Here is a 20,546-nt window from a genome sequence, read left to right on the forward strand (position 1 = left end):
GGGACTGTTTTCCGCTGCGGATGAATTCACATTTAGTGCTGTAATGAGTGTGTGTGGCAGAGTCAAAATAAACTACAGAGTCTCTAGAATTGGAATACTAAGGCATAATATAATCCAGCTAATGAAAGAGCCCAAACCTTTGCCGTCTTGAAGCTATGTCAGGATTTGCATATTAAGTACGGATTCAAAGAATCGCTTTGGATCTTTCTTCTGAGTAGTGGTTGAGTTGTTTGTTTGGACACACATTAAGGCAGAGTTACCGAACAATTAGAAGTCACATAAAAATGCTTCTTCCATGTTTCATGTGTATTTTTTCTTAGGAAAGTCTTGACAGCTGTCGTGGGATAGAAAGCGATAGGGTGTGTGTGTGTGTGTGTGTGTGTGTGTGTGTGTGTGCACCTGCAGGATGTCAGATAGCCAAACATGCGTGGCAGCCTCACACCGATGAAACAGCTCTTGGCATACTAAAATATTTATAGCCGTTTTTCGACCAGTCGTTGCTCGTTCAGCTGCTGCCGACTGAAATGGGATTCCACCAGATCTTCTATAATACGGAGAACTGCTGAACTTTGGGTTTTAGAAGTGCCATCGATCTGAATTACTAGTAGGAAAGTCGTATGCAGTTTCTATTAAATGCACTTAGCATCAAAAGTAGGCAGACAAGGCAAATATTTTATTTCACTGTTTGGGGTGGTTCAATAAACATAAAAGCATTCTCAAGAGCAGTTGCTGAAGACGACATCAATGGAGCTGCCAAAAGTACTGTTGTAATAATAAATGTATATGGAGGAAACCCTATACATACTGTATAATTGATAGGCAAACAAGTTAAAGGTTGTAACCCTGAGAAGTGGACGGAGTCATCGTGACGGCACCTATAGTTTGTGGACTCCCCCTTTATAAGAAAAGGTTCAAACTTAGTGCTAAGACAGTGGAGTTAGGCTTTAAGTGCAGTACACAAGTGTTTGTGGTGGGAAAGAGGATTTACTTTGTTTTGTATCAGTTCATTATCATCTGCATTAGTCAATGCAAAATAAGTCGAGAGAATGTAGGATTACAGTTACAGTTACAGTTACAAATCGAGTGACGGCTGACTCGTATGAACAAGTCCAACAGAATGCTGTTGAAACAACGGTAACATGTGTTACATCTATATACATCTATATATATCTATATACATAATACATAATAATAACAGTAATAAACTCACTTTAAACAAGTTAAGCCTGGTTTTGATGTCTTTTGACCTCCAGATGACCAAATGAATGCGTACTGCTGTTTATTCTTTATGAATGTGTTGCTCGATTATTGATGGGGATTCATTTTTTTGTAGAGCCCATTTCTAAACTATAGTAAAAGTTCATTACAGCCACGTCAAATCCAGCAGGACTCGACGGTGAATGAGGCGTATAAAGCACAACTACTGCCACCGAATGATTCCGTCACTACTAGCCGTGTTTCCATTCACCTTTATTGATGCACTTCCTCAAGACGTCTTTACGCTCGCTTCAGGTGTTTTTTTACCTTTGTCGAAAAATGGATAAATGGATTGCGGAAACGCCTTTGCCAAATAAATTCTGGCGTAGCGAACATTTAACTCACATGACTGATCAGCTGTTCCGCTGTCGGCATCTTCACAGATAGTCCCTTCACGTGTGAATGCTCGTCTTTGTCTCCGGACAAAATCAAACGTGGCCGAACAGTTAAAACTTGCCCAATTGAAACAAATGAAAACGTCTAGAAGACCTCTCTTCATTTTTCTACCGTACAGGGGTAGGATGGACCGGTACCCGCTTTGAACCTCTACCTCTTCTCCTCTGTTTACCGGCGGATTCCAGCCACGCCAAGCGTACAGCGTCGTCTTCTGACCAAATGACATTCACTTCATTCTCTCCAAACCAGTTGATGGAAACACGATTGTTAGTTACGTTTGTTTTTTTTGTGACATTTCAGATGTTTGCTCAACATTCGTTTGACAATCAAATGAACGACACCAAACCATGAAGACTTGGGGCAGCAGACAAATTAGTTAGCATTACATGCTATCATTTTTTTAACGGGTGTTATAATGCGGTGCGACCTGCTCCCTAGATGGAATCCAGTTCTTTGAGGAATCGCTGTAAGCGTTCTGCTTTGGACCCTGCTCACAGGGCTCTGACTGAATCAGTCTCACTCAACAAAGAGTGATAAGAAGGAGAGCGTCGAGTTGATGTGGGACCTGTGACTTGTGTTTGCCAAAAGCGCTGCTGCTCTGTTCCGGCGGGAGCCAGGTCATCAGAACAAAGAACGCACAGTCATGATAATGTAAAAGATGATATAAAGGCTTCATATAAGGGTGAAAAGAAATGAGCTGAAGTATGAGTTAATGTTGAGGGTGCTCCAGGATGATTCAGCTGCTGAAACGGCAACCCACTGATTAAATAACAGCGTGTTGACATGTGTCTTATGAGCAGGGCTCAAACTTAGCTGAAATGTTATTTGATAAAAGCTAAGAATAAGACACTTTAACAAAGCCTTTAACTGATCTGTGGAGGTAAGTGAGAGTATGGTAGAGGGCAGTGAGCGTATTAGAAGCCAACCTACCAACGCTACACAGCATCCTTCCTCATTAGGCCGTTTCCTCTGTCCTTCTTCGTGTAGGTGTGCAAAGACGTTTGCGTGCGTTGGCGCGATGCCCAGCTGTATTTTGTTTGTTCGCTGCCTCACATCAGTGTGATTACTGTCAGTGCTGGTGTGTCACAACCCGTCACATCTTTGACGGTCCGGATGAGTGGGAGGGAGGTGGGCCGTGTGTTTGTGTGTGTGTGTGATCACTGACCTTTAGCTCTGAGTCCTTTCAGCTCCTGTGTGTTTGTGGTCTTTTGCTGGAATAATTACCCTGATATCACACCCCTCCCTTTCCATAGTGTGCACCCTCTGGTGGTCTTGGTCAGTGGCCCTACGCTTCAAACGATGACGCTTCAGGAACCTCTGCGGCGTCGGTTTTGGACGTGTCAGGGATGGCGTGTCAGTTTCCGCTTGCATAGTCTCTTTTGAAAATAAACGTTCAAGTTCACAGGAAATGTACAGTTTCCTTTCGCTAAATACATACGGACTTCTTTACAAAAAACTTCCAATGTAGCTGTACGTAGTTTTTAGGGTTTACCTACGCAACAAAACTACTTGGTTAGGTTTAAGAAGAGGTCGTGGTTTAGGTTCAAATAAGTATGTTTTACTGTCAACGTTGAATTGTTTCACAAGGGACATGAACAGCGGTCACCTGGGTTAAAGTCTGTTTGTAGGACCTCCCAGGACCTCCCAGCTCACCCCACGAGGACTTGTCCGCTCTTAATACTACGTCAGTTGCTCTCTGTCTAATAATGACGCAGGTGGGTTTACGTTGGAGTTAGTTGAAAGCCTGATGCTTTGCATAGGCTTTGCATCAGTATCAGATGCCGATGGTACCGCTGGTACTGCTCTGCAATGGTTGAGGCCCTTCCTAAGGTGCTCGCTGTGGGGTGCCCCAAGGGTCGGTGTTGGGTCCACTTCTCTTTGGTTGATTTCACGATAGTATTGGTTCCGTACAAAGCCCCGAGAGGCCTCGCCCCGGGTCATCTATCAGACCTCTGTTAGCCGTACGTCCCCTCCCACTCCCTGAGGTCCTCGGATGCGTTGTTCCTTGTACCAACGTCCAGATTCTTACAGAACAGGTGATACAGCTTTGCAGTGAGGGCTGCGAGACTTTGGAATGACGAGGACATCAGGGCTGACTCATCTTCTAAATCACTTTTAAAAACCCTCTTTTTTTAAAATGCTTTTTGACATTTAAGTTCGTTATGCTCTCTGTGTTTCTAGGTGTTTATTTTTTGACTTTTAGTTAATGTCATTCTCTTAATGTTTTAAGCGCGTTCTGCTTTTATTGTGAAACTCTTTGTGAGGGTGTAAGGAAAGCTGAGCTAAGGAGGGAAACAGTCCTAGTTTCAGGGGATTATACTGTAATGAAGACATAGTTATGAAAACCATATTCCATGCCTGCTAAAATCCTACTCACTGCTCCTTTAATTGTTACATTACCATGATGAGGAATCACATGCTGAGTGATAACAGCATAATAGGCCTGTTATATTCCTACAACCGCGATGCTGATGAGCTGGCAGATAAAGCAGCTGCTGCCTGTGTGTCTGACTTTCTGTTGCAACGTGACCGCAGATAAGGAGCGGAGTTGAAAGGAACGTTCAGACATTTTGGGAAATATGCTTGTTTGTCGTTTGCGAGCCAGATGAGAAGATAAGTAACTGTTTCATCTCCACAGCAGGATGTGTTTAGCTTAGCTACGCTTAGCAGCGAGTGGAATTAAAGGGCTAACTGTGTCAAAAGTGAAAAATAGAAGATAAGTAACTCGTGAGACATAGACGTTTGTCTCGCACCAGAAGAGTCTCCCTGGAAAACATTTCTCTATGGTTCATGCATCCATGTCATGAAGTCGCTTGATTTGTCAGGTATTCAATTTACCAGATGAGAAATTCACGTCTGGTTAATTCTGAGTCATTTTCATGTTGAATTCAATTTGAAATACGGAAAATTTCAAATTGAATTCAAAGTTTATTTTTCTCTGATGGACTGCAGTGAAAACCACTGATTTATGGTGATTTCTTGGTCCAACTGTATCTTATTTCAGTTGCGATATTTGTCATGATTGCCAGCATTGGGAATCCTGTTTGTAGACATTCATTACCTCATGGGACCCACCTTCAAATACGCTTATTCTTTTATTGAATAAAATAAAAAAATCACCTTCTGTTGAATTCATCAGATTAATAAAAGTGGCCAGTCTGAGATCACGTCTTTTCCTACACACGGGTCAACCGCGCGAGCTACTACAAAACTCCGGCGAGCTAATTAGTTAGCCTCCCAATGTATTTCTACTACAGAAGCTAAAGCTGCAGCGCCGTGATTTGGGGAACTTCCAAAACCTCCGTCAGAGGTGGAGACGCAACGGAAGCCGTGTGCGCAACGACAGCGACACACAGAGCAGGTCGACAAGTGTCTGTCAGAGCTTTACAAACGCCTTCAAGACTTTGCTTTACTCGAGCCAGCTGAACTATCTACTTCATCATTTCACCCAATAAGTTGAGCCGCATAACTTTCAGTTCGGCCTATTTGCTAACTTGAATTGGGATAAAAGACTTCAATTGTGCGTCTCTTCTTGATTTTTCAAATGTTCGAATTGATGTGTTGTGATAGTGAAATGAGTCATTTCTTGGGGTTTGTGACACTCAAAGCAATTTATCCACCATTTTACAGCAGTAAAAATTAATAAATCTCAAATGTATCATTGCTATCCTGGAGGATTTTACTGTGAACATTTTCACCCAGCCCTCACAGTGTATAACACCGTTGTGTTTATTTAAGATGTTCTCCAAATTCATGAAGTCCCTGTCTGATGCCAACAAAGCATCATATGATGCACGTTGAAAGAGGGAGAGCGCGACAGCGACAACTGGCCTGCGGACCTCTTTAATAATGAAAGTTTTTGTACGAGGTGAAACAAAAAAAGTATCGGAAAGAAAGGCGGCCCGAAGACTGGGAGAGGGCCCGGCATCACTGTGAGGGGTCAACTTAGCCAGCAATTACAACTGACAGCCTTTGAGTTCTCTTTGGTCCAAAATGTCAATCCGTGTCCCTGAGAACGCTGACTCACAACTGTTGCCCAAATGCCTGCAGTTTAATAATCCTCAGCACCCGAGTCATGCTGCTGGTGTCATTGAGATTACTGATGAATACGTGTGTGTGTGTGTGTGTGTGTGTGTGTGTGTGTGTGTGTGAGAGAGAGAGAGATAGAGACAGACTGATGTAGATAGAAAGAGACAGAGGGAGAGTCTCTGTGCTTTTCTTTGATCTCTACTAGGCTCTTGTGTGTGTGTGTGTGTGTGTGTGTGTGTGTGTGTGTGTGAGATGTGTGTGTGTTTGTGTTCGCAGTTAGGATTTAGAAAATGCATTTATCTACATATGGGGTGGCGGCCTTATCCAATTTTCTGTGTAAGTCTGTCTAAATTAAACTTTTCTTAGAGGCTGTTATGTCATTGTGTGTGTGTGTGTGTGTGTGTGTGTGTGTGTGTGTGTGTGTGTCTGTCTCCGTCGTTGACAAAAAGCACACACGCACACTTGACAGGCGCCAGTCTCTGTAATATCTGCAGACGGCTCAGTGGTCCGTTCCAGCACTGGCAGGTGGTGCCCTTTACTTCCCTCCCTCCTTCCTTCCCAATACCCTTCTTTCCTTCCTCTCTTCCTTAGTCCCTTCCTTCCTACATCCAGTCTGGATAAAGGTACGTGCCTCTCTAGCCCAAGCCCCAAGGGAAGAGCGCCAAGCGATTCTTACATAGTGGCCAAATGGTGTAATTACAACTTCTTCGTCTGTCATGTGACACCAATGGGTTGAAAAAAAGACTTTCCCCATATATTTAGTATGTGGGAAAGGAACGTCTGTAAATAAGCTTACGGTTAACAAAAACAATATTTGGTTCCAAAAGTTCTAAAATGCACTAATAGTCAAATCCAGCGTTATTTTACGTCATCTATTCATGTGAAAGAGAGCGGGCTGAACTGAGGGCTGGGAGGCGGGGCTAAAGGAAACGCCCCCGTGGATGTGGAGGATGATCTGGGTGATTTTATACTCAAACTGTTTTTTGCTTCACTGAGCAGCTTCCATTGGAATAAACGGGGCCCCGCCTCCAATGCTCTCTTGCTCTTGCCTTGAACTTTGAAAGCCCTCACCAAACAGTGGAAATTGCCAAGGATTTAGTGCTACTCACTGTGCATGTATGCATGCATGGGTGCGTGTGTGTGTGTGTGTGTGTGTGTGTGTGTGTGTGTGTGTGTGCACAGAGATAAAATAGTCTGCCAATTTAGTCTCTGTAAAGTCTGTGTCCATGTCCAGCCTCACTGCTGAGGGAAGGAAACGGTCGGATTACATTTTATAGAGTAGTAATTCACAATAATTAGGCGTTGTACTGCAGGAATGGGTCTATTTTATTTCCCATGGATACTTTTCAATGTATTTTTCCAATTAGGTTTTCACTTCTATGAAGCTATATTTGTTCTTTATGCCTGTTTTGCACCTTGAGATGAGGCTGCATTAATGACGCTCTCTGTGCTTCTGGCTTTGACGGAGCACTTAACGGCTTTAATGCAGCACTTATATTATTCAGGGCGTGTCTGTGTCTCCCTCTTGGACGAGGTGATATGCGTTTGGATTTGTGGGCCACGATTTGATACAAAAACAATACAGATACAGTTTGTAAAATGTATGATACGCTGCCGTTCACTGCTGATTTGATGCGATTCTATTACGCTGCAATTTGAGAAGCTAAATTTAAAAAACGATCGGTAGTTCCTCAACTTTAATTTCAATTACGGAATCAGAAGTCTCCCTGATTGTATGTGTAGTAGTATGTGGTGGTGAAGATAGTACTCAGTGCCGTATACGGCGTCTCTACGTCGCTCCTCCACATTCCAAATATGGTAACTTCCTTTAAATGACTGCAAAAGGTCAAAAAGGCGACAGCCAAAACGCCGAACTCAAGGCTTCAAAACGGCAGTCCACGTCACGATGATGCGTACACTTCTTCTATACAGTCTATGCTTTCATAGACGGTCTGTGTGGCGCTAACACGACTCGACGGTCCAGGTTCGGCTGTGCCCCCCAGGGTCAGACCCCGGTGCTGGGTTTGCATTGGCTGACTTTGAGTTGCTACAGAGCCGCACTCTCTACTCCCAGAGAAGTGATACCTCTTCAAGATACAGAGATACCGCCGATTGTTTTCTCGCTTTGAATTGAATGCAATTAACCAAGGATCGGGTGTTCTGTAATGCTGTAGTCATATTACATTACATATTTACCAAAAAGTATCAATAACACATAATAACAACCCTATGGGCTATAATTGTTGAGCCACATGCTTCACCAGTGTCTCTTGTTTTCATCTGGATGCGTCCAGAGCGCAGCGCTCATCCGATCCGCTCTTTGTCAACTCGGCAGAGAGCGACCGGATGCACTGGCTGCGCAGCCTTTATAACTGTCTGGATTGATGATGTAATATTGTACAATTAAGTAGAAAAATGTTTACTGCAGGACTTTGGCACACAGCGTTGGGTTTTGGAGAGGCGTCCACTTGGACCAATGAGGTGAAAGTCACCTCTCACACGGACGGCACATCTTCAGCATAAATATTGAACAGCTGCTTTCTCTGTGCTCTACAATCTCATTACCACTGAGTATGTTAAATAATACACTCCAGTATGAGAAGAATAGGCCCTTCTTTGAGCTGACCGCTGACAGCGCTTTGCTAAAGGGATTAAGACGATGCTAATCAGCTCTAAACACAACGTGCAGCTGAGGCTGATGGGAACGCCAATAGTTTTGGACAAACTAAATATTGACCTGATGATGGCACAGATGAGAAATCAGATCATCGCCAAAGTTGTCATGGTTCATCCCAAGGGCGACGTGAAAGTGAAAGCCAAATTTGATCGTGGAAACTGTGGATGATGAGAGCTCATTATATCAGCTCAAATACCCGTGAACAATTCGCCATGACCACGCCCACTTAGGAACCAGGAAGTGCATTTCAAACAACACAAGCTTGTAATGCGTCATCTTGAGAGCATCTTTGGTTTTATCCGATGCTTCTTGTGATGTATCTAAATGATTGAAATATAAAAATCTAATGGTTCATGTGAATCACAATTTATTTATCGTGTCATTTTGTTTTTTTTGAGTTACAGCAACCGCAACACCTCAGCCAAAACTTTTTTTGCAATATTTGGACTTTTTTCCTGGCGTGTCCTCTCTGCTCTTTCACTGCACAGATTGGAAGCAAACGCACTTGAGCAGTTAACACAAACTGCAGAGCAAGGGGTTTATGGAAGTTTAGTAATATGTGTGTGTGTGTGTGTGTGTGTGTGTGTGTGTGTGTGTGTGTCAGGAGGACATCAGTGCACCAGCTTCATGCGAGCCTGTTTCCTGTAGGCGGAGGCCCGAGCCTAATGTTTTACATCCGCACTAAACAGCAGCACCCAATTTGTATTGACGCGTCCCTCCGGGTCGGCCGCTCCGCCCGTTGCAGAGCAAGTGAAGTCATGACAAACTGTGAAATGAACTTAATTGTCACTTTGCTGTCACAGTCACTTTACTCTGTTGCTCCATGAATACAGGCGTTCATGTAGTCTCACTTAATGATATACAGACACACACAGCGCACGGCTTTAACACGCCGGCTTAGCTCTGCTCATCTCCACCCAATCGGTCGTCATTGCTTTAGTTTTCCTCCGCGTTGCTTTCGGATGAAGGACTTTTTTTTGTTACGTTGTTGTCAAAACTCTCTTTTTGTTTTAACATGAATGTATCCAAATATTACAGAAGGTCTGAAGAAAGCTGTTTATCATGACGTGCAAGATAACCGTGAGTGGTTGTGGCTGTGAGCGTGTGTGTTTATCGTGTATGCATAAGCTCATCTGATACGGGGCTGGAGACGCAGTGTCTTGTCTGTCTGTGGCCCAGCTGTCCAGGGACGTGTGTGTGGGTGAGCGTGGGAGAGTGAGTCTGTGTGTGTCTGTGTGTGTGTGTGTGTGTGTGTGTGTGTGTGTGTGTGTGTGTGTGTGTGTGTGTGTGTCTGTGTTGTGTGTTTATCCCCACCGTTATCTGTGACAGATAGTTATGAGCAGACAGACTGACGCTTTCCCAAGTGTTAGCCTTGGGGCGGACTGGGGAGAGGCATGAGGGTGTGTGTGTGTGTGTGTGTGTGTGTGTGTGTGTGTGTGTGTGTGTCTGAAATGCTCTGTTTCATCCCAAACTCCCACAGTTTTTGTTCTCTACATCATTGTTTCCTTTCTCTTTCAGTTCCTCCTGCTGTTTGTCGTTGCTGCTATCACTGCTAACACTAGTTATTCAGTCTCACATCCAGTATTACATTAGCTGTTCTCTCTCACAGGGATCAGGCCTATTTACTGCAAATGATGCCAACTTTACATTGAATATTGTCTATATAGGATATAGTATATCATTTGCTTTGTGGCGGGGAGTTGGATGATCGACACCGCTCTCCTACCTGTAAGTACGAAGCTTCAGCCAGCAGCTGTGTAGCTTAGCTTAGCATACAGACTGCAGACAGGGGAACAACTAATTAATCGGTTTACTCTGTGCAGAAACTGAAGTGGAGTGGTTACAATTCAGACAGCTGGTTTTATTACTGTCGGACAGAACCAGGCGGTCTGTTTACCCCGTTTCCAGTCTTTATGCTAAGCTAAGCTAGCCGTCTGCTGGCTGTAGTCTTTTATTCAACAGACAAACATCGACCAATAATATTGTGTTCTAATCATAATAATGATAATAATAATATGTAGCCTGATCTTTATATACAACTGTGTAGAAATACCATATTTAAACAGAATGAATAGACAACAGTTGATTGAGGATGTGGAACATCAACGGTTTGGGTATGTAAATAGGCAACTGCTTGCTAACACGTTAGCCATAACAATTTTAAAAAGTGATACCAGCGTCTGACATGTAAAATGTCTGCGAGGGTGGATGTGGGAGCAGCCGTCAGCTGAGTCAGGTTATACAGGTTCTCAGCACCTTCAGTGAGCCCCGAGTGGAGACTGTGTCAGCCACCGGTCAACTGTTTGAAACAAGCCAGCGTTCGGTACACGGCCCACAGCGCTGAGGGCGTCCGGAGCTGGCAGCGTTGTGGCCGGAGGTGTTCTGTTCGCAGGTTGTCCGTCCTCTCAGGGACGCCTGGAGGGAATCCCTTTAGCTCAAACGTTCACCTGGACTCTGGAGGAACCGTGACCTCACAAAACATGTTTTTGGCCATAAACTTCACACGCTAATTATGACAATTTCACACAAATGTCTGATTGGATGAAGTGATGAATGTAAAATGCAACCTGAACTATTGGTGGATACATTCTCTTCTTGTACTGGTTCAGGGCGTACTGCTTCTACTTCTACCTCCTTAAATACATTAAAGTGTTCCAGGAAGCAGTACATACAAGAGCAGACCTGCTGCTTATCCTACTTTATATATAATATCTTGAGAAAGTGTTTGTTCTCACTTCAGTTTCTTCATTCCTCTAGGGCCGCTGTCCTGCTCTGGTCCCCCTGAATCCTTCAGGGCCCCCCTCCCCCGAAGGCACCAGCAGTGGATATGATCCCTCACTGGCTTCTCACCACTCAACACAGGCAGTAGAGTTGAAGGTGAGTGCTTTCCAGCCCTGCACCTCAAGCACAAATCAATATAATCAGTATTTATTGAGCAGTATTTAACTTGTAGCTTCATAAAGAAAAGAAAGAGTTTATGTGTATCTTCATTTCATATGATATGATCAAACAGCTGTAAAAATATAACCAGATTTGAAACAAATTGAACTTGAATTGAATACAAATGTGAATAATGTGAAATGTGAAATGTGAATAATGTGAAATGTGAATAATGTGAAATGTGATTAATGTGAAATGTGAATAATGTGAAATGTGAATAATGTGAAATGTGAATAATGTGAAATGTGATAGAGGGATTGCCATGAGAGGAGTGGAAATGGAAGAGGAAAGGATATAAAGTTTGTTGGTGTGTGTGTGTGTGTGTGTGTGTGTGTGTGTGTGTGTGTGTGTGTGTGTGTGTGTGTGATAGAGAGAGTGTTTTTGTTGGAAGGTGTCCAGACAGGGTGAAATAGCAGCATTCAACACATGACAGGACATCAAACCGCAGCAGCAGCATTTGAAATGATGAAGTCCATCACATCATACAGTCGTGGTCGTGTGTGTAAGTTATTAAATTAAAGAGCTGCAGCCATGTGACCGATTGCTTTATTCTGAAATCATCTACCGAGATAAGGGTGCAGATGATTCCAGAACCGTGGACAGTAGTTAGTGTTTGAACTTTGTTGAAAACCGCTCCGAGACGTTTCGGTGTTGTACAGATATTTGGAACTATATCAGTAGTGTGAGCAGTGTTATGGTGCTGCGTATACATGTGTCCGGGTTGTTAAATAGTTTTGAGAGTCATAATTGAGACATAATCTGCAGAAAATGACTTGTAGAAGATGTAGAAGGAGGATAGCCATGTGTGTATTGAGCACCGCTGCGCACACACACACACACACACACACACACACACACACACACACACACACACACACACACACACACACACACACACACACACACACACACACACAGAGACTTGTTAGGGAGAGGGTGTGAAAGTGAGTAGACTGCTCTTCTCTAATCAATTCCTTATAACAAGCCTCACCTTAAAGGAACTTCTGCTTTGTCCTCTGAGTGAACTGCAGGCTCCACCGAGTCACACGCTCATTGACCCGCTTCACATGTCCGACTGGAAACACAATCCACTCCAAACAGAGACGCCCGATCGATTTCACAGATCAATTTCTCTGGTGTTTGTGGGGGGTTTTTTGTAGGGGGGGGGGGGGGGGTTCTGACTGCCCATGCATAGGTTGGGACATTTGATGATTTGTTTGTGGGCTGCACTGTTCAGAAATTGGACCATCGGATGCAAATCGATGAAGATTGAGGTCTACTATTAGTTCAGCTTAATTGGAAGACTTTGTACACTGTGTGTGTGTGTGTGTGTGTGTGTGTGTGTGTGTGTGTGTGTTTTATGAGGGTACGATGGAATGAATGGATGACCGCCGTGAAGAAAACCTGGCTTCACCTGTGCACAATAATCTCCTTTTTATTTTGATTTGAAGGCTGTGTGTGACCTAATTATACATTATTAATGATTGTAAGATAATGAACTAATGCATTAAAGAAACACATGGCTGCTGGAGAGAAAAAGAAGTGAAAGAAGAAGAAGAGAAGGGACGGGCATGGAGGAATAGGGACTGATTGCCTGACTGATTTCATGAGTCACTTCTCTGCAGGCGAGAGGCTGAAGAGACAGGTGGCTGTGTGTGTGTGTGTGTGTGTGTGTGTGTGTGTGTGTGTGTGTGTGTGTGTGTGTGTGTGTGTGTGTGTGTGTCTCGTACAGAGATACTGACCAGATGTGATCTTTGATGTTCAAAAGTGTCCACCTGAGAGTGAAAATACTCAGGAGAGGATAAAGGTCCCAGCACACACACACACACACACACACACACACACACACACACACACAGACATATACATATTTTTGTTGGAATTTGCAAGATGTAGTTGCAGGTTGGACTCGTACACATCCATCTTGACATTCTGTACGGCTCAGCTATGTGCCGGCGAGGAGGAACTATTTTTCCGTCCGTGAGTCTGTCCCATTCTCATGAAAGCGATGCCTCAGGAATACCTGGAGGCAATTTCCTAAAAATTTGGCACAAATGTCCTGTTGGACCTGAGGATGAACTGAGTATATCTTGGTGGTCAAAGGCGAACAGAACCTCGCTAAGTCCTGCCCTCTGACGCAGACTGGCCTATACCAGGGTCCGCCAAATACCCGGCTGCGCTCCTTCGACTCCATCCTTTCAGAGTTTCTTTCTCTTTCAGGCTGGTTTTGTGGATTTTGCGCTAATCATGGTTAAACATGTAATAGTGCCATTGACCCTTTTTTGTCTATGCAGAGCCACTAAAGTATGTCTAACTGCACTGGTAAGAAGTCCCAGCACTGACTCTATTACCTGCGATGAGGCTGCCGTCTCCTTCACACTCATCCTTCAACGTTCCCACTTGTTACAGGGACGCATCACAGGTCATCTGATAGAAGGACGCTTTGATTGAGAGGTGTTCAAACCGGAGCGTAAGGGCCGCTGGCTGGTCGGTGAACAGACTGTGAACACTCCATTGATTCAGTGTCATCGCACACACACACACACACACACACACACACACACACACACACACACACACACACACACAAACACACACACACACACACACACACACAAACACACACACACACACACACACACACACACACACACACACACACACACACAAACACACACACACACACACACACACACACACACAGGAAGAACCGACGCAGGATCAATGATGGGGCATCAGCCAATCGATGTGGTGCCCTTGTTATGAGTTAGATCTTGCTTTGACAAGATGCCTTTGTGTGTGTGTGTGTGTGTGTGTGTGTGTGTGTGTGTGTGTGTGTGCATTCAAGCAGATGAGTGACTAACCCATTAAGTCTGATGGTGCGATTGAAGCTCATTTGAAAGTAATTAAACACACACCAAATGCAGTTTGTTTTCGTATTTGTATCTTCCTTTCCTTTCCTCCTTCCTTGTGTTGTATTATCATTCAATTATTCAGTATCTTGCTCCAAGGCGCACAGTTCATTGTGTGGAAGTCCACAGACGCCAATGATGAAATCAAATCATTTAATCAAACTGAAATCTCAGTTTCCATTCGTCTTCGCATGATGTATGAGAAAATTCATAACAAAACAACTTCTTCCATATCTTGTTTCGAAATACAATTTAAATATAAAGATTTAAAGTTTTACACGATATGCAGTGAAATACCGGGTGGCATACTTTTGAGCAATATAGGGTAATAATTCAGATTTAGAAACAAGTATATACATGGGTACAATTGTCCAATTAAAGCTCTATAAACTACAGCCAAACCTCTTGTACGGTCCTAAAGAGCGAATGTATGCAGTGTCAGAGGACAGTGTGCTGGACACGGCAGAGGATATACAGGATGTACCGTCTTGTTTTGATTTACAGTTTATGACTCAATTTAAAGCTGGAGTGCAAAAGTTGTGTCTCCCCCCTCTGGCAGTGAGAGTAATTACAACATGGGAGAGACCATAGTGACAGAGCAGCAGCTAGCAGTGTCCAAGAAAAGCGTCTGCAGTGGATGCTCCAGATAAACAATCAACTTGGAAGAGGAAGATTGAACACAAAATGACTCTAGACTTCCATATATTTCTGATGAAATGTGGTCAAAGACCCTATGCCCAGTAGCATATGTATGCGTTTTGAAAGGGGGGTAAAGGAAAGGCCTTTTGGGGAGAAGGGCTCCGATTGCATTCGGTCCTTCTGGTCATGATGGTGCTTATCAAAGCTTAGTCATCATGGCTCTTTTATGCCCGACACCAAAGCTCATTGGTTTCGTTTCAGCGGACTTAATAGCATATCATCAAACCGGAGTTGTGAAAGCATAGTCAGTGGATCGTTGAGTTCTGTATGGGACACATGAGCTGAAATGGGAATACTTGAATAATATGAAAAGCGGCCGGCTGGCTTCAAGAGCTCATAATCTCTGGAGCCATCAAAATGGTACAAAATCAAACACCCATGTCAGGATCATCAGCTTCCTCACCACCGCTCTGTGTGGTTTGGAACAGCAGCACACACGATGTTTTGCTATCAAAATCAATCAGTGAGTGCAGTTTCTAAATCACAATAATTGCCGTTTAAAGAATATGATTAAGGCCTTAAGTTTCAGCCGGCGATAGGAGAACTGTTACCAGAGAATTTAGTAAGCTGCAGCTAATAACATTACATCTGTGAGGGCCACACTATACCATTACACTCTTTATTGTTTCCTGCTTAATGCGCTCTCTGCATACAGGTAAGCACCACCCTGGACTGTTGGATGTTTGGAGATGTAGCGAGTGTGCTGTCAGGTGGGCAGATGGGTCTCTCTCTAAATAAACTACTTTGCGTTTTCTGACAGATCGTAGCAGTGGTTTAGGAAGTGCTCAGATCCTCTGTTAGATAAACAGTGGGGTCTTCCTCCCGTGCGATGCAGCAGTCTGCCGCCCATACCGGGATCCAGTCCCGGGTGAGCGCAGTGCAGCAGCGCGTCAGGCCGCTGCACGCCACCAGAGTAGGACGTCCTCCCTTTGAGCGTCATTTTTTGGATGTGTTTTGGCCAATAAGAGATTAGCATGAAAAAAGGGGGATTACATTTGAATTGATACGTGATGTCCTCCTCGGCCTCCAACTACCACTTTCCTGCCTGTCCTATAGCTGTCACTGGTGAAGCATTTTAACAGTATTCAACAATGGATGTTTCCATGCTAGTCCACCCTGCCCTCTTCCAGCAGCTTAACACAATCAGTACAGTGTAAAGTGTAAAGGCTGATTTTTGAAAATCAAATAAAAAATGTGCATTAAAACAGGTGGATGGAAACACACCTGGGGACATATTTGACTTTAGTGAACGTTTAACCAACAGATATTCAGTCTCCTTGAAGATCTGTTCTGGTCTCCTCTAACTCCTGAGGAAAATGTCCAGCTGTTTAGCTGCTAAATGTTCCACTGTAAATGTTCCACTGTAAATATCCCACTGTAAATGTACCACTGTAAATATCCCACTGTAAATGTTCCACTGTAAATGTTCCTCTGTAAGTGTTCCACTGTAAATGTCCCAAATGTCCCACTGTAAATGTTCCACTATAAATGTCCCACTGTAAATGTCCCAAATGTCCCACTGTAAATGTCCCACTGTAAATGTTCCCCTGTAAATGTCCCACTATAAATGTTCCACTATAAATGTTCCACTGTAAATGTTCCACTGTAAATATCCCACTGTAAATGTTCCACTGTAAATGTTCCTCTGTAAGTGTTCCACTGTAAATGTCCCAAATGTCCCACTGTAAATGTTCCACTATAAATGTCCCACTGTAAATGTTCCCCTGTAAATGTCCCACTGTAAATGTTCCACTGTAAATGTTCCACTATAAATGTCCCACTGTAAATGTTCCACTATAAATGTTCCACTGTAAATGTCCCACTGTAAATGTCCCACTGTAAATGTTCCACTATAAATGTTCCACTGTAAATGCTCCACTGTAAATGTTCCACTATAAATGTTCCACTGTAAATGTCCCACTGTAAATGTCCCACTATAAATGTTCCACTATAAATGTCCCACTGTAAATGTCCCAAATGTTCCACTGTAAATGTTCCACTATAAATGTTCCACTGTAAATGTTCCTCTGTAAGTGTTCCACTGTAAATGTCCCAAATGTCTCACTGTAAATGTTCCACTGTAAATGTCCCACTGTAAATGTTCCACTGTAAATGTTCCACTATAAATGTTCCACTGTAAGTGTCCCACTGTAAATGTTCCACTGTAAATGTCCCACTATAAATGTTCCACTCTAAATGTTCCACTGTAAATGTCCCACTGTAAATGTTCCACTTTAAATATTCCACTTTAAATGTTCCACTGTAAATGTTCCACTGTAAATGTTCCACGATGTTCACCAGCCGGTCACTAACTTTATCCGTCTGCTGGCTGTTGCTTATTGCTTATTAGTGAACAAAAGGTTAATCCGAGCTTTCTAGATGCTGCTGCTGGAAACAAAGTTGATATGAGCTGTGAGTCCAAAGCAAAACACATTTTGGGCTGAAAGATGTTAAAGTGCTAGTAGTGTGTAGGATTTAAGGGGATCTATTTGCATAAAGGGAATATAATATTCCTAACTATGTTTCCCCACACACTGCCTCTTTAAATAGCCATGCAAATCTGAGTTTGATAATAATTCTCTGTGGGCTCACTTGATCCACTATTAACATACAAATATTGATAAGAGCAGGTTTAAAATGACTATTTGATATTTTCACAAAATCCTTCATCCCTTTCAGCTGGTGGTTCTCCATGGAACATGAAGAGTCAGGCCAACCACAGGCTTCTAGTCTTCTTAGCAATGTGCTTAAGTATTTATGCTGAACATACTAATGGCCACAAATGGAAATGACTTATTCATATAATATTTCATGAATAGCACACCTTGAGCACAGTGCAGCATACTTATTTAAGGTGGTGCAATTGCACAGCTCCATGAGGACAAACAGATTATTGTTGTATTTACACAATCATACGTACATGTTTGTTGTAGTCATTGACATCTGTGTGTGTATTTATTTGAGTGTGTGCTCTTCCATTTAGTCTGAATCCGTGTGTTTGTTTAATAGTCTTTTGTGCCTGAGCCACTTAGCTAAACCAACATTTCCATAATGATAAGCTCGTCTTTTGCCAGCCTTCTGTGTGTGTGTGTGTGTGTGTGTGCGTGTGCGTGTGTGTGTGTGTGTGTGTGTGTGTGTGTGTGTGTGCGTGTGTGTGCGTGTGTGTGTGTGTGTGTGTGTGTGCGCGTGTGTGCGCCTGTGTGTGTGTGTATTAATGATCCCCTTGTTAAAGTTTAATGTCTCTGTTCCGCTGTTGTCAGGGAGATTTACCACTGAGCCCTATGGGAAATGTCTGCCCCACTGCTCCAAGCTTGATGGCAAACACACATACATCCCCCCCCCCCCCCCCCCCCCACACACACACACACACACACATTGGGTTGCACACATGCATCTGCATGCTCAGTATGCACAAATGGCCGTATAAGTCCCGTCATCTCTTGTATATCAGCTTCATTGTACGACGAGTGAGTCAATGAAGACGGCTAGTGTCCTCTCCCTTCGGGGGGGCGATGTGTGTCTGCTGTTCACTCGGTCAAGGCCGTCGTCGTCTCCTCATTCCTGTGTGCTTGAACCAGTCCATCCACACACTGAAGCAGCGGCTTTGTTATATATTAGCAGCGCTCTTTTATTTTCTTTTTTTTCAGGCAAAAGTGTGACAAAGGTTTTGGACCATCATGTCCAAAATCAAAGCAGATGATATAGTTTGTATTCCTCTTATCTTCCGACTTATTGTCACTGTCAGATGGAAACCTTGTAGGTCCAAAGCTGAAGTATTCTGTCTTTATATATGTTCAGATACTTACTTAAATGACTCATACTTTACCCAAAATATTCATATTATTCATATTTTACCAAAATGAAGTTGTATTATTAGATTGTGAGCAGCAAATGTCATGGTATGCTTTTAGACCACCCATCAGGTCACATTGAGCTACGCTAGTCTCCTCAGCAAACGCTTCCATCTATGATCACAAGGTCAACATCAGACCTAATTTGTCATGGATGTTGACCTTGGACCACCAAAATCTAATCAGTAACCCTTGAGTCCAGCTGAGCTGTTTGTGCCAAAATAGAAGAAATTCCCTCCAGGCGAAAAACACAATGCCTGCAGCCACGCTGCTGCAAAAGACAGCGATGGAAGGTTTCCGCCCAGACGTTTTCTTCCTCTATGAAGGAAGAAAACGTCAAATTTTTCAAGTGCGTATTCCGACAAGAATACAGTCAGTACTTGACAGCCATGTCTTACGCCTGAAAAAACACATATGACGTGATCATTCACAGCGTAGGGCCGATGACGCAGCCGGACACGCCAATTGTCGCAAAAGCGCTCAAACAATAGAATTCTCCGGACAGTGAGCAGCTCTATTCATCGTACGTTGCGCAGACTTTGTACTGCAGGCAGGTTAAAATCCGTTTAAAGTCCGGTCCGAATGATTCTGACATTTGCGTTGCTCCGGTTCGAGATAATTTCAGGGTTGCAATGGATGTTTGAAAGGGTCTCAGGACTACAGCGGGTTGGTCCGAGCTAAAATAAGATTAAAAAGGCTGCATGAAGCTGAGGGGAGCTGCAGAATTTTGAGCGACACCTCACATCACACAGTGTTGAAAAAAGGGTGCAGCTTTAACCGATAACCACAACTAAGAGATCCACGTTCGCACAAAGGTGGTAACACTGTAAGCGTGTGTCTTCTTGCAGCGCAATAAATGCTGAAAGTAAGGGACGAAGTGATCCGGGTGTTTGAAGCGGAAATGTTTCTCGATGGAAGCGGGGAGTGAACCGCGTGGCATGATGGGTAAGCGTGATTAGAGAACAGATACACTTGTTTTTCCTGGATACACTCCCTGCTAATGGATGCCTCCTGTGACAGCCTTGGTAGAGCATTACAGCTTCATGCCATTACACACACACTCATACACAAGCTCACACGTGAACAGACTCAAACAAGAAAGGCAAACGGCAGAGCATACTGCCCGTTACAGCACAAAGTCACCAGCAGCCATCCCGCCCTCTTGCCCTCAATAATGGTGCGTGCCACCTGCATGAATAATGGACGGTAATGTTGTGCTCCTCACTCTCGCTCTCTGAATAATATATACATATATAAACATTTGTGCCTCTCCCTCTCTCTGTACATTTCTTAGAGATGCCAATAATGGGGATGATGGAAAGACCCATCTGGTGAGGAGTGAATGAAAGAAGGACGGAGGAAAGGAACAAACGCACGGACAGCAAGAGGCGAAAGAAGGAGAGAAACAAGTCCAACAGAGGGGAACGAAAAGGAAACAGGAGGAAAGGAAACGGGGAGGGCGGGAAGATGTGAAGAGCTGCAAGAGGAGCGACGGAGTTTGAGGACAGATAGAAACAGGAAGTGCTAGAGGGAGGACGCACACAAAGTCCTGAAGGAGACGGACGGGGTTGAAAGTGAACGGACAGAGGAGCTGAGCGCTAGGAGGGGAAAGCGAGGGACTGTTTGAGGGAGGGAAGAAGCATCTGGATGGTCTCCACGGCGACGGCCGGCAGGTTACCCCCCACCCGAAGATGGCCTCCAACTTCAACGACATCGTCAAGCAGGGCTACGTACGCATGCGCAGCCGCAAGCTGGGGGTGAGTGTCCGTGTTGTCTCCGTGTTTT

The 20,546-nt window shown here is 43.8% G+C and overlaps 1 protein-coding gene across 1 annotated transcript in view; it reads left to right on the plus strand.

The window, feature by feature from the left end:
* The window catches only part of dok4 (docking protein 4), a 54,295-nt gene that overhangs the window by 8,037 nt on the left and 25,712 nt on the right, over nucleotides 1-20,546 (plus strand). Inside the window, exons 2-3 of the mRNA XM_068731967.1 lie at nucleotides 11,117-11,236; nucleotides 20,056-20,518. Coding sequence (XP_068588068.1) covers nucleotides 20,453-20,518 — 66 coding nt within the window. The 5' untranslated portion in view covers nucleotides 11,117-11,236; nucleotides 20,056-20,452. The remainder of the gene's footprint in view (nucleotides 1-11,116; nucleotides 11,237-20,055; nucleotides 20,519-20,546) is intronic.

Source organism: Cebidichthys violaceus, unplaced genomic scaffold (genome assembly GCF_023349555.1).
Source record: "Cebidichthys violaceus isolate CVI_PGR_0920_01 unplaced genomic scaffold, fCebVio1.0.p SCAF_105, whole genome shotgun sequence".
NCBI lineage: Eukaryota > Metazoa > Chordata > Actinopteri > Perciformes > Stichaeidae > Cebidichthys > Cebidichthys violaceus.